The 15598-nt window shown below is 27.5% G+C and overlaps 1 protein-coding gene across 1 annotated transcript; it reads right to left on the bottom strand.

Moving 5' to 3' along the window:
* Positions 1-10109: 10109 nt before the first annotated feature.
* BDCG_07406 (uncharacterized protein) lies at positions 10110-11021 on the bottom strand (the record flags this gene model as incomplete). Its single annotated transcript, XM_045423201.1, has 1 exon — positions 10110-11021. The coding sequence occupies one exon, from the start codon at positions 11019-11021 to the stop codon at positions 10110-10112; it is 912 nt and encodes a 303-aa protein (XP_045278647.1).
* Between the last annotated feature and the right edge of the window lie 4577 nt (positions 11022-15598).

Below are 15598 nucleotides of genomic sequence, written 5' to 3'. Positions count from 1 at the left end.
TAATAAGAAGATAATGAATATTTTTCTAGTGTAAGAGACCTACACTGAATAGATCAGTATGATATTGATAGATCTTATATAATAAAGAGAAAAATGTTAGAGAAGAAAAAGAAAGAGAAAGTACAAGAATCAGTGATTGAAGTGAATATTTATACATGTATATGATGATGTATGCAGTGAAGCTTCAGGACAGAAGAATCTATATATGTTTATAGCGGCTGAGAGTTGATGATTGAGAATGGCTGAGAATCAAAGCATACATGTTCAAGAATGAAGCGGTTGAAATCTGTGAAGTGTAACAGAATAGTCTATATAATTGATCAGGCGTAGCCCGCTACAAGAATATTACATATTATCAGTATAATAGTTGAATATATACTTTTAAGAATTTTTCGTAACTCTAGAATTGATTTCATGTGTAAATATATCAGATTATCTTGAAGATAGCAGTTAAATTCAGTTTTATAAGTATATAGTTTTATCTAGACTGGCCGGCGGGATTATGAATTTCACATTTGATTTCATTTGATCTGATTCTATACATTTCTTGATGTGAGTCTCATCAGAACCAAGCCTTAAAAAAATCTGAAAATGAATTATTTCTGAGAGAAATGATGTAAAAAATGATTAGATTTAATTCAAAAACAGTGAAATAAAAGTAATTTCTTATAATAAACTGTGAAAGATGATCATTCTTTTAAAATCAGAATGAAACTAAGACTGAAGATTAAAATCAGTCTTATTAAGTTTATTCAGTGATTACTTATATAATCAGAATTTGATAATAATTATTAATAACACTCATGAAAGAATTAAATACATTCTTGTATAAGTTTATTCTTCACTTTTTCATGAAAACTACACTTCTCTGATATACTGTAATTAGAGGTATTAAATTATCTGATAATTCTATATATTATAATTATGAGTTTCTTGATTATTTCTTCTTATAATTGTCTCTGATAATAGTGATAAATATCTTAACTTGAGTTGAACTTTCACTTCATTCTCATCTCTGCTAATGAAATTATCAGAATATTATATACTATCAGTGTAACAGGTGGATATATACTCTCAATAATTTTTTATAACTCTAGAATTCATTTAGCATGTAATTTCATTGAATATCTTGAAAATGACAGTTAAATGCAGTTTTATAAGTATATAGTTTTGTCTGATTGTCAGTTGCAATCAAGATATATAAGTTCTATTATAAAGTTAGTATCATAGTTCTATATAATATAAAGTATTATCAAAGATTGTTACTTACTGAGGATTTATATTTCACTATCGTTATATCTTAGACATCTGCTTATTTAGATCTCTGATAGTTAGTATTATTATAGTCTCAGACTAATTTAATATATAAGTCTCATTTCTTCTCTGTTCAATCTTGAGAAGTGTAGATATTAACTTAATAAGAGAAATCTAGTAGAGCTGCTATAGTATAATACTCTGTAAAAGATTGTTTAGTTTTGCTGTAATAATATATCAGTTTATTTCTCACAGTAATAATAGTCTGTACTATAATATTATATTGGACTGAATTTCTTTTTAAGTGATTTAACTGCTTCTTAAAATAAGTAAATAAACTGTTATACACTCATCAGACTGACTGCAGTATTGATATATAAGTGATTGAGACTGTCTTTATTATCTTATAAAACTGAAACAGTAAATCAATCACATATTTTAACTGAGTTTACTTCATATTAGAAAGTTTTAATATCTGAATCTTTTCTCAATTAGAGTGTTATATTCAATGATTAATTATCTGATACAATTGAAGAGTTTAAACAGTTATCTTATATATTGAACTTCACTATATTCTAATATTCTGTATTATATTCAGTGATGTGACTGATTTATTTATTTATTAAATATTATGAAATTATTATTATTATTTAGAGAAGATATAAATTATATTAGCAATGTTTCAAATCTGTGATATTTAAATTATTAATCAATCTATTCAAAATTAACAGTCATATTACTAAAAAGTATTATTAAAAAGCAATATTAAAAAGTGTTATTAAAAAATATTTTCTTTTATAAAGTGAATATAAAAGTTACTTGAGTAATTACTTTCATCTCATTTTTATCTCAAGAAACAGCTATCTTATTATTCTTTATCTTAATATTAAGATTCTTTATCAGTGTTTACATCATAAGTTGAATCACATGAGTAATACAGAAAATATAATCTTATTTATTATTTCAGAAATACAAAGTCAATTTTTGCTTCAAGCTTTTCATTATAGTATAGTTATTCACAGTATTATTAGTTATAATTGTAAGAAGACTGAGACTAATATCTTAATAATCATTTTTAATCACAGTCATTAATATCTCTATTATATAATTCTCAGTATGACTACTGATCAATGATTTAAATTCAATTTAATATCTCTTAATAAGTTTAGTTCTTATCAATGTAATAACATATAACTTCTATAAATAGTTAGTATTATCAAAAATTAATCTCTGTTATATTTCTTGAAATATATTAATATTGTGAAAGAGAGTGTTGTCAAATTATATTATTAGATAATATTATTAAAAATATATTAATATTGTAAATATCAATGTTGAAAAAATATTGATACTTATATATTATAGTGATTTTATGAATCATGATAGTTAAATATATATATATATATATATTATTTCCTGACTTGATTACAACTTGTACAATAATTTTTAAAAACTTAAATTAATTTTAAATATTAATAATTATGAACTTATAACTAACTAATATAAAAAGAAAAAAACTTTTTCTACTTCTTCTCTTTCTCATTCTTCTTATCATTCTTTATAATTCATTTCTTATTCTTCTTCTTCTTCTTCTTCTTCTTATCTGAGATAATAACTATCTTAAAATCTCTCTTCACTGTCTTCTTAGAAAAGAGTTCTCACTGCTCTCTCGAAGTCAGATGAATCTGTATCTCAAAATCCTGCATTTTCTGATCTGCTGTCTCAGATTTCATCTCAGCAGTAAGTAGATTAATATACTCAGAGAGTAGAACTGTCTTCTTAATATTCTAAATCATGAAGTATATTCAAGATCTGAACAAGGTTTTAGTTCTCTTCTTCTCTATCAGCTTCTGCTAATCAATTAGAGAATAGAAGTATTATTAAAAATTATTATCTCTTAATAAATAAAAAACTTATCAATTTTAACTTCTTTATCTCTCACTTTAATACTCTCTTAATCTTCTTCTATTATTATTTATTTATAATAATACTCTTCTTCTCTCTCTCTCTCTTTATCTTGAACTTAAATTATTCTCAGAACTTCTTCTGATCTTATCACTACTGTATGAGACTTTTTACTATCTTCTTCAATCTCTTATAGACAGCATCATCTGCATTATTTCTATACTTAGATGAGTCTAAATGTATCAGAAGTATTACTTAAAATCATTATTATTCTATCTTCTTACAGAGTCTCTTCAAGATATTATAACATGGTTTATAATCTATTCTCTCTTACTTAAATATCTTCTTCTTCTCTCTCTTTAATCTGTGACAGTGTTTATGTGCCTTGATGATTCACAGAACCGCAGAATATTTGAAGAGAGATGACATAATTGATTTCAGTGAGTATTGAAGAGAAGTAAAGACAGAAGAGATGATCAGAAATAATATAATAACAATGATAATAATAATGATGATAATTGTAATGATAATAATGATGATAATGATAGTAATAATGATAATGATAGTGATAATGATAATGATGATGATAATGATAATAATGATAATAATAATGATAATAATGAAAGAAAGAGTGCATTGAAATATATTACTGACTTACTAAATATAAAGAGATAAAGAAAATATTAACAGCTTTCAGAGATATACAGAAACAGCTACAGTGTTGTATAGTAACATTATCTTCATTTAATACATACAGTGTTGATATTCTTTGTATGCAGTTATTATATAAACTATATCAGAGATACATGCAGAAAACAGATTTTTATTATTAGAGAGAATGATTGCAGCAATTCTCTATTTTCATATTATAAAGATAAGTTATTCTTATTTCTTTCTTCTCTCTTTTCTCTTCTTCTTCAATCAATTACTAAGTTCAAGCTAATATGAAAACTATTAAAACACTCTTAGAAACTCTTAAATTAAAGAGTATAGACTAATCAAATTTTAAATATAGAAGAATTAAATTATATTCAATATTATAAATTATTCATTCTTCTTCAATAAAATCACAGTTGTATCTTTACTTTCTTCTCTTAAATGAAACATAGTCTGTGAAAAGTGAGTATCATATCAGACTATAATAATTAACACAGCCTTAGCACACAGATCAGTCTCTGATATTATGAAAATAAAGTCTCTCTGTGAGATTTATTTTTATCAGAAGTCAGAGAATCTTATATTTTTCAAGATTATCTTTATATATCTTATCTGTGAAATTGATGAAGAGAATCATTGATTTCAGTGTTCTACTCTTAATATTATTCAAGTGATAGCAGAGTTCACTCTGATCACACTTTTTAAGTGTATATTTTCTAAATATTCACATTTATACAGATATATACTGATTATTTATTAGATAATGTTAAGATAATGACTTATTATAACTGTATTATTCTCATTGTGAGAGATACACAGTTAATAATAAATATTGTAAAGACTCTGAAAAGTAAGTATTTTGAAGATGCTGCAGCTCTGTGATCTTGATTTTTTTTATTTTTATTTTTTATTTTTTTATTTTTCTTTTATTTTTTTTTCTTTCTCTTTTTTTTTTATTCTGATTTTTTCTTGTTTTTGTTTTATTTTTTGTTTTTTATTTTTTTTTTATGTATTTTGTATTTTTTTTATAATTAAAATTATATGAATTATAATCTATGTTCAGAAAAGAAATAATATTTAATAATACTCTCTATTGAATTTTCAATAAATAAGCATTATGTTATAATATTATGTAAGTGAGAAGTGATTTTATAATCTCATTTAGTATCATTCTCAATAATGAGATCAGAATGAAAATGTGACTAAGAATTTAAACATATTCTTTATCTGAGACTAGATTTTTATTTGAAAAGTGAATCTGAGATCTTTAATATTTGAAATGTCATGATTTGAGATCAATGTAATGAACATAAACTATGATCAGAAGTAATTCTTTTAGGCAATATAATAACTGTAAAGTTTGATTCTGGTTTCAGACACGGTTACATAGTCAGTCTAGTTTTATCTGATTTTCAGTTATAATTAATGTATATAAGTTCTGTTTGAAAGTTAGTATTATAGTTCTATATAATATAAAGTGTTATTAAAGATTATTACTTACTAGAGAATTGTATTTCACTATCTTTACATCTCTAATATATGCTTATTCAAATCTCTGATAGTTGATATTATAGTAGTCTCAGACTAATTTAATATATAAGTCTTATTTCTTCTCTATTCAATGTTAAGAAGTGTAAATATTAACTTGATAAGAGAAATTAAGTAAAGCTGCTACAGTATAGTACTCTGTAAAAGAGTGTTCAGTTTTACTGTAATAAGATCTTAGTTTATTTCTTACAGTAATAATAGTCTGTGCTATAGTTTTATCTCAGACTGAATTTCTTTTTAAGTCATTCAACTGCTTCTTAAGATGAGTAAATAAACTGTTAAACACTTATCAGACTAACTGCAGTATTAATGTATAAGTAATTGTGACTGTCTTTATTATCTTATAAAACTGAAACAGTAAATCAATCATATATTTTAACTAAGTTCATTTCATATCAGAAAGTTTCAATGTCTGAATCTTTTTTCAGTCAGAGTATTACACTTAATCATTAATTATCTGATGTAATTGAAGAATCTGAACAGTTCTCTTATATATTAAACTTCACTGTGTTTTAATATTCTGTATTATATTCAGTGATATGACTGATTTATTTATTTATTGAATATTATGAAATTATTATTATTGTTTAGAGAAGATATAAATTATATTAATAATATTTCAAATCTATGATATTTAAATTATTAGTCAATCTATTCAAAATTAACAGTAGTATTATTAAAAAGTGTTATTAAAAAATATTTTCTTTTATAAAGTGAATATAAAAGTTACTTGAGTAATTACTTTCATCTCATTTTTATCTCAAGAAACAGCTATCTTATTATTCTTTATCTTAATATTAAGATTCTTTATTAGTATTTGCATCATAAGTTGAATTATATAAGCAATGCAGAAAATATGATCTTGTTTATTATTTCAGAAATACAAAGTCAATTTTTACTTCAAGCTCTTTATTATAATGTAGTTATTTACAGTATTGTCAGTTATAATTGTAAGAAGACTGAGACTAATATTTCAACAGTTATTTTTAATCATAGTTATTAATATCTCTATTATATAATTCTCAGTATGACTACTGATTAATGATTCAAATTCAATTAATATCTCTTAATAAGTTCAGTTCTCATCAATATAATAATATATAACTCTTATAAATATAAGATTGTTTATACTAGTTTGTGTATTCACTGTAAGAGATACTCTTTAATACTTCTTCAACTCTGATTCTAGATATTATATATTAACTTTGTAGTATATCTTGAGATTGAACTGAAGAAATGCTTGATATAAAATATAAAGATTTAAATTAAGCATTTAAAGAAGTGTTAAGAATTCAGAATTTTCAATTAATTAAAGAGAAAGTTTCAGAGATATATATATATAAAGTAATTATTTATAAAAGTTATTAGATGAGAGTTATGAAATCAGAGTACTGATATATAATTATTTTCACATGATTTTCTTCAAATTAGAAAGTTAGTATTATCAAAAATTATTATCTGATAGAGTAACTTATCAATTTAATAGTAATTTTCTGATTATTTTTCTTTTATTAGCTGCATTCTAATGACTTCAGATATTAGAACATTTCATCAAAGTTATAATTAGTTTATAATAAATGTTTCTGAATGCAGTTGCAGTAATTATAGTAGAGAGATAACTCTTTAGTAATCTGTAATATAATTTATTAATAATTATTTCATAGTTCATCTCAATATTTGTATTAAGTTTTTCATAAATTTTATAACTTGAAATCAGATGTGAAGAATGAAGTAATTATTTATTATAATTAAAAGAGAGTATTCTGTGTTGAATTATAAATAATATTAACTTTGTAATTCACAGTAATTTTTTAAAGAGTTTGTGAATCTTCAACAGAAGTGAAAGAAGTGAAAGAAGTGAATTCAGAAGATATAATAAAGATTTAAGAAAGATAATAATTTATTTTTAATAAAGATAATAACTGATTACTGATATGTATAAGAAGAATTATTATAAGAGAAAATAATCTTCTTTCTTAGCTTAGTTATAATTTTAGTACTAACTCAGATTGAATATTATCAATGTATAAAAGTAAATAAACAATCGTAATTAATCTTGTGAAAGAGAGTGTTATTAAATTGTATTATCAGATAATATTATTAAAAATATATTAATATTATAAATATTAATATTGAAAAAATATTAATGCATATATATTAAACTGATTTGTGACTCATGATAGTTAAATATATATATAGATATTATTTCTGATATTGATAATTAATTACAACTTGTACAATAATTTTTGATAACTCAAAATTAATTTCAATTATTAACTAATAGTTATGAACTTATAACTAACTAATATAAAAAGAAAAAAACTTTTTCTACTTATTATCTTTCTTCTCTTTCTCATTCTTCTTATCATTCTTCATAATTTACTTCTTATTCTTATTTTTCTTCTTCTTCTTCTTATCTAAGATAATAATTATCTTAAAATCTCTCTTCACTATGTTTTCAGAGAAGAGTTTCTGCTACTTTCTCTCAGTTAGATTAATCTATATATTAAAATCCTGCATTTTCTGATCTGCTGTCTCAGGTTTCATCTCAGTAGTAAGCAGATTGATATGCTCAGAGAGCAGAGCTGTCTTCTTAATATTCTGAATTATGAAGTGCATTTGAGATCTGAATAAGACCTTAATTCTCTTCTTCTCTATAAGCTGCTGTTAATCAATTAGAGTATAGAAAGTATTATTAAACTTATTATCTTTTAATAAAAAACTTATCAGTTTTGACTTCTTTATCTTCTACTTTAATACTCTCTTAATCTTCTTTTATTATTACTTATTTATAGTAATACTCTTCTTCTCTCTGTCTCTCTTTGTGGCGGGCTGCGCCCGATCATTATATAGACTATTTCTTTACACTTCATAGATTCCGCTGAAAGCTCCGATTCTCAGTCATTCTCAATCGCTAATTCTCAGCTGAAAAACTCTCAGAATTTCTATTCTTCCACCCCGAAGCTGCACTGCATATGCAATGTGTACATGTATAAATATTCACTTCAATCACTGATTCTCACACTTTCTCTTTCTTTTTCTTCTTTAACATTTTTCACTTTGTTATATAAAATGTATAAAAATTATATCAATCTATTCAGTGTAGATCTCTTACACTTGAAAAATGTTCATTGGCTTCTTATTAGAAATGATTATTCATTAAGAAGATAGCTGAACACATAACAATGTGTAAGAAATAGAGAAATAATCAACAGTTAAGTGAACACTGAGTTCTCAGATAGATACTTACTTATCAGTCACTCTGACTCTGTAATAAGATCTTATGAAGAGAGTAAGATCTTATAAAGAGAATATCAGTGAAAGACTTGAGAGTTCTGATATCATAGATATATAAGATATTCATATAATTACACTTCTTCTAATTTTCACAGATATCACACATTCAATGATTGATATAATCATATCTAACAATAATATGAAAGAACTTCTAAATGTGAGTATAGATACAATATCACAGTAGCTCTGAGCAATGTTGAAATTACAACAGTAACAGATAGCTGATATACATGCAACTCAATAACATTAATACAAGAAAATTTAATAATAATGTTGACTAGAAATCTCTGCACAGACAATTCTAACACTGACAGAATTGAATATAAATGCAATACAGACACTGAAGAAATACTTAGATGCTTCTATATATTTTAATACTTCTAATCTCACTCTCTACTCATCATAGAGGTTGAAAATGCTTATAAAACTAAGTGTAGATGAAGATATCATCAGTTCACTAATCAATCAAGATTAATATATCAATAAATAGTTAAGAGATCGCATGAAACAAAAGTTTTATTCATGAATGAAAGCATATGAATCAGCATTGAAAACATCTGATAATATTATCAAATATTTTAATATTCTGTTCTGAGACACTGCTATACAACAGAAAGTATTAGATTGATTACAAAGTATCTGACAGAGAAATACTTCTCTCATAATATTTATCCCTGACTTTAACATCAAGATTCTAGAAGTAGATAGTCAATCTTAAGTACACTAATTATCAGAACTATGAATTTCATATTTAATCTCATTTAATCTGATCTCATACATTTCTTGATGTGAATTCTGCTGAGACTGACTATCAAAAAAACATGTAAAGTGACTATATATCAGATCTTAAAATGAAATCATGACTTGAAAAAAATAAGAAAGTGATCTCATTTAATTTCATTTAGTCTTATTCTTAGCATAAAGTTACTATTTTTAAACATTTTAAGGTTTTTTTTAGACTATTTTTAATTTTTTAAAAAGTAACACTTTTTGATAACACTCAAATGAAATTTAAAGTCATTTAAAGCAATAAAAATAATTTAAATTAAGAAGTGAAAATTATAATCTCATTTGAAAAATGTGATAAGAGTAGACAGTAAGTCTCACTGAAACAGTATAAAATCACTATCTAATGTTAAAACTATGTAATAAAATCAGTTAAATTGATAATAAGACTATCAAAAAATCTGATTCTAGTTTTAAACACAGTTACACAGTCAGTCTAATCTCAGCAGCCAGTCTAATTAAAAGGTTGCTAGCTTGTGAAAAGTTATATAGTGGAAGAATTAGTAAGCCAGGTCACATGACCTGACACCCTCATTTACCAGAGTAACTATACATGATGCTATATATAAAATTCGCCTTCAAATCAAGTACAGGTATAAAAAATGACTGGAAAATGTGTAGCAATGAAAAATCAGTCATGATATATATCATTTTTTATCCCTCTATCTCCCTATCTTCTTTATATTCTCTTTCCAACGTGTATATTTCAAACAGTTGACCTCTTTAACACAGGCCTTGTAATAATACTTCCATTTCATGGAAGCTTTGGCGCGCGTGAGGTTTTTCAGGATTGGAAGTGCAGCGATCTTGGGATCGGTGGGTAGGTCTTCAAGACTGTCCCTCACTGAAGCTTCCCCCACTGTAGTGATATCTCTTGTAGATGTCAGAGAATCATCAGATTCAACTGTGAGTTCTGAGGAGTTCAGTGTATTCTGCACTAAAAGGGTAGGTATTCTCGCGGAGATATCATAGTCAATCCACCAATTATTAGTGGGTATGAGAAATAATGGACACTCAGGTTGGATTTCCTCATCAATGAACAGATCATCAATTGATGGATCAGGAATTGCTGCAATCTCTTTACAGGCCGCAGTTGGTAGGCCTGGTGTCGCTGAAGGAATCGCCGCAGCCGCTTTGCAGGCTGCATTGAATAGGATCTTCAGATTGTGCATTGTAGCTGTTGTAGCTGTTGAGATGGTGACAGGATGATTGTTGACATTCTGTGATCGATCTGTAGAGAATCTCTGTTGACGGAGTTTTTCCAGTTGTAGTTCGAGTTCTAGGACTCTACACCTCTCCTTCTCTATCTCAAATGTCATCTTGAGATGTTCCATCTGTTGGTCTGATATTGCCCCGCCCGAACGGTAGACATCTGGGTGTCCAATATTCTCATCAAGAGAACCAGCTTCATCAAGCTGTCGAGTAGATTGGGGGGCCGGCCTGACCGTGTCAGGAGCTGTATTCAAACCAGCTTCGAATCGAGAGGGTGTTTCGACAATGGAGCTCATCAATGGAGCTTTCAAAAGCTTCAGAAGGATGTTCACTGGCAGAGTGTGAGTGTGAAGAATCATCATCATCAACTGCAACTGACTCAGTGGAAAGAATGTGAGATTGTGAATGTGTGTGTGAGTGAGATCTTATTGAATCCATCATCTTGATACTTGTTTATTGAATCCTTGTCAATATTGTTCTCTTTTCTTGCTTTTTTACAAATGTGATGTGTTTTCTGTAAGCCTCTTTTTTAAGTGAGCAGTAGTATTATTGATTATCAAGATCTCAAATGCATCAATACTGATAGAATAAGACAATTTTAACTCCTGATGAGTGTATCAAATGAAGCAGTAGTTCAATAATGATTATATTGACAAGGAATTCTGAATTGGCAGCAATTTTGCACAAAATGAGTCTCATAACCTGTGAAAGGTGTAAAGCTTGTGTGATTGAAAGGTTGCTAGCTTGTGAAAAGTTATACAGTGAAAGGATTAGTAAGCCAGGTCATGTGACCTGACAAGTTCATATTATATAGAACTATAATACTAACTGTGAAATAGAACTTATATATATTGATTACAATTAAAAATCAGATAAAACTATATACTTATAAAACTAAATTTGACTGCTATTTTCAAGATAATCTGATAAATTTATACATCAAATCAATTCTAATGTTATGAAAAATTATTAAGAGTATATATTCAACTATTATTGTAAGAGGCCTACGCCGAATAGATCGGTATAATAGATAGGTCTTATATAACAAAGATAAAAATGTTAAAGAAGGAAGGAAAGAGAAAGTGCGAGAATCAGTGATTGAGGTGGATATTTATACGCGTATGTGGTGGAGCTTCGGGGCGGAAGAATATACACGCGTTCGTAGCGGCCGAGGATCAGTGATTGAGAATGGCTGAGGATCGGAGTGTATGTGGAATCTGTGAAGTGTAATGGAATAGTCTATATGATTGATCGGGCGCAGCCCGCCACATTAGTCTCCCCTTTTCAGAAGCAGTTCTCATCGGTCAAGAGCTGCTGTTTCAGATAACACAGAACTCAGAGTTCAGGTTGATTGATTGTAGCTGATTCATTTCACAAGATACTGTCAGCTGCAGCTGTGTGATCTCTTATCAAGAATTTCTTCAATCTCTCACTCAAGTTCATTATCTTCTTCTATGATCCCTGGCAGTTGTCAGTCAGAAGTCAGTTGAGAAGGAAACAGATTAGTAGCAGTACAGTGAAGCAAGCTTGTATAAAATATATTATGAATTTTTGATGATGTGTTAAGGCAGTAGTTATAACTATCTAGAACTTCTATTACTTTATACCTGATATAGCAGTAATCTAGCATACAGAATGAATATGTGATTTATATATTCTTAAGATTCAATTATATCAGATCTTCTATCTTATATTGTTCAGCAGAGTCTTAGTGAACATTGATTTAATTCTCTTAATCTTGTTTCATAGTTGTCATAGAGACCTCTGCTTAATCACAGACATCTCAGAGCTTTATTACTATATTATTAACAATCTGAATCAGACTGCAGAGATTCAGTGTGAACTGTGTAGTCTCTAGAAGATTCAATACTTTCATGTAATATCTGTATGTAAGAAAGAACAGGCTTATATCTATTAAAATAGTATCTTGACTGTTGATAGTAATCTCTGTATATAGAAGAAAATCATATCAATCATCTTATAAGTGATTACAGAACTTATAAAGATAATTCTTTACAGTCTGAATTATTTATTCTGATACATCATCAGTCTCAGAGTGATAGACAGTTAATAGACAGTATATAATCTTGAGAACTTGATAGATTCTAGTTTAGAAAGTGCTTACAAATTAACAACTCTGATTTAATACTATGAATCTCAGTAATTCATACATCTGATAGAATAGACTCTGTAGAAAGACTTCAGTAATTTATTCAGTATTCATCTTATTACAAGATTTTAATATTATATCTTTACTTAATTAATTCATAATGATCAGAATATTTCTACAACTCTTACTCTCAGATAGATTGATAGTGAAGTCAATTATTACATCTTACTAGATTCTATCAGAAATATTAAGTGATTTTAATAGATCTTTTCTATAATTCTTTTATAAGATAATAGAAGAACAGTAGTTACAGTTTCAGACAAAGTATCTGATACTGTTTAATATCTCAGATTAATAGAATTCTCAGAAGATTATTCTATACAGTTGTTCACAGTCTGAATAATCAGTTATACATGAATCATGCATCTCTTATATTATCTAAGTATATAAGAATTCAGAGTGAGAGACTCAGCATTATTCACAGAATCATAGAGTGTTATTATTATTAATTAAATATTATGAGATGTTAATTCTTACTTATAATTCTGAGAGAAATTGAGATGCTTCTTATTATACTGCTTCAGTGAGTGCTTGAAGAAGTTTATCAGTTTAAGCTGCTATATATTATAGCTCATCTAATATAGGTTCAGAAGAAGTTAAGATATCAGTGACAGTTCTAATCAGAGAAGTATATATAGTACTGTAAGCTGTTTTATCTTGATTAACTAGTATCTTCAGATTTAAGAGCTGATGCTCTCAGTTCATTCAGTGAGTATCTGTTACATCAGATGATATATCTTACTCTTATTATAAGAGAGCATCTATCATTGAGTTCTGACTGTCAGAACAGTAGTTTATTATAAAATGAAAGTGACTTAAGAACTCAGATCATTGTATCTGTTATTTAATAAGTTTATAGATAGTTATGAAGTATTTAAGATTCTTATAATCTATAACTATCTCAAACTCAGAGACACTTCAGAGTTCAGAGTCTCATTCTTTTAAACAGTATACAATTGTAAGAAGTTTCTTATCATAGATCTCATAATTGCATTCAGTGAGACTCAGTTTCTTAGATATAAAGATGTATAATTATAGAACATCTTCATTATCATATTATAATATCACTTCTTCTGTTATATAGTCAAAGAAATCAGCTTCAACAACTGTCTTACAATCAGAATCAAAGATTATCAGCAGAGAAGTATTAATAAATATCTTCTTCATCTGTATAAATGTAGCTTCAGTATCTACTGATCATTGAAATACTGAGTCTTTCTTAGTGAGATCTGTAAGTAATCTCATAATATCTGAGAAGTTTTATATAAATCACTGATAGAAGTTAGTAAATCTGATGAAGCTTCATACATCTTTCACAGTACACAGAGCTTCTTATTCAAGAATAATAGAGACTTTCTCAGAATTTATTTAAATTCTCTTATCAGCTTCTATAATAAAACTCAGATACTTAATACTCTTGACTTTAAAATCATACTTATTAATATCTATCAGTAGTTCTGCTTCTCAAAGTTATTGTAATATCTTTTATACATATTCTTGATATTCTTTTCTGAATTCATTGATGAAGATGAGAATGTCATCTAGATAAGCAGATACAAACTTATCAAGAAAATCTCAGAGTACTCAGTTAATATACTTCTGAAATGTACTGAAGACATTAGTCAGTTCAAAGAGTGTGACTATTCATTCAAAGAGATTATAATATGTTTGAAATGCTGTAAGCCATTCATCTTCTTCAGTAATATGAATCTTATGAAATGTGGTGATGTGGTTCGGAAGAACGTACAATCATCAGATAATAACGCGGCCGCTTCTGAACTACTAGCGTACGCGTATGAGTGTAAAGGGGCCATAGCGGCCGCTAATTAAATTAGCATATGATATTACAATATATAAGAAGCCGGCATACGCCTGTAATTGTATGCTGGCTTAAGCAACCTTTGAATCACATCTGATAGCATGTCTAAAAATCAGTGAGAAGTGCAGGCTTCTTCAGGGTGTGATAATTCCATCTACAAAGTGATTCATAGTTATCATGCCAGTGTGGTTCTAGAATGTCTCAAAAAGATAGCATATGAAGAGTGATAAGTGAAAGAGCATCTGATTGATGCTGCTTCACTTGTTAAGGGAAAACTCCACACCCAGGCGAATGTCATGTATGCGAATAGATGAGATGTGAGAAAAGGGATGAAAGTGATGAACTAGATTCAAAGAAGATCACTCTTCACTCAAAGAAATAAAAGAGAGAAGTGGCCATCAGCGGAGTCATACAATGATAACAGAAATCATATAGTGATATAATGATACAGCAATATAATAATAGACATTATATAATCAATGAGAAATCACTGAAATGAATATCTCTTCTAGTTGATACAAACAACACTCTTCTCTGCTACCTGAACTGAAAGATATGCAGAACCTCTTAGAGGGTTTACTCAAAGCAGTAAGAAAAGCAGTCAAGATCACTGAATCAGAATCAAAGCTCTGTACATGTACAAGAATTCTAAATGAGATTGAGGCCTTGTGTACACAGTGACAGACTGAGATGAAAGTTAAACAACAATTGACATTCACTATAAATCAAGTATTCACTATGAAGAGCTTTGCTGATGCAATCATCATTATCAATAAGAATAGAGAAAACCAGATCTTAGATCTGCAGCAGAAGATTAAATGTTTATACAGATAGATGACTACACTGAATCTAAAGATTCTATCATGATTGTTCATAATCTCTTCAGAAGTGTATATATTATCAGAGACTGCTGTGCAGAATGAGAATCTGAGTATGAAATATATCAAGTC

Source organism: Blastomyces dermatitidis (assembly GCF_000003525.1).
Source record: "Blastomyces dermatitidis ER-3 genomic scaffold supercont1.8, whole genome shotgun sequence".
In the NCBI taxonomy this organism is placed as follows: domain Eukaryota; kingdom Fungi; phylum Ascomycota; class Eurotiomycetes; order Onygenales; family Ajellomycetaceae; genus Blastomyces; species Blastomyces dermatitidis.
This window is presented reverse-complemented; position numbering and strand designations above follow the sequence as displayed.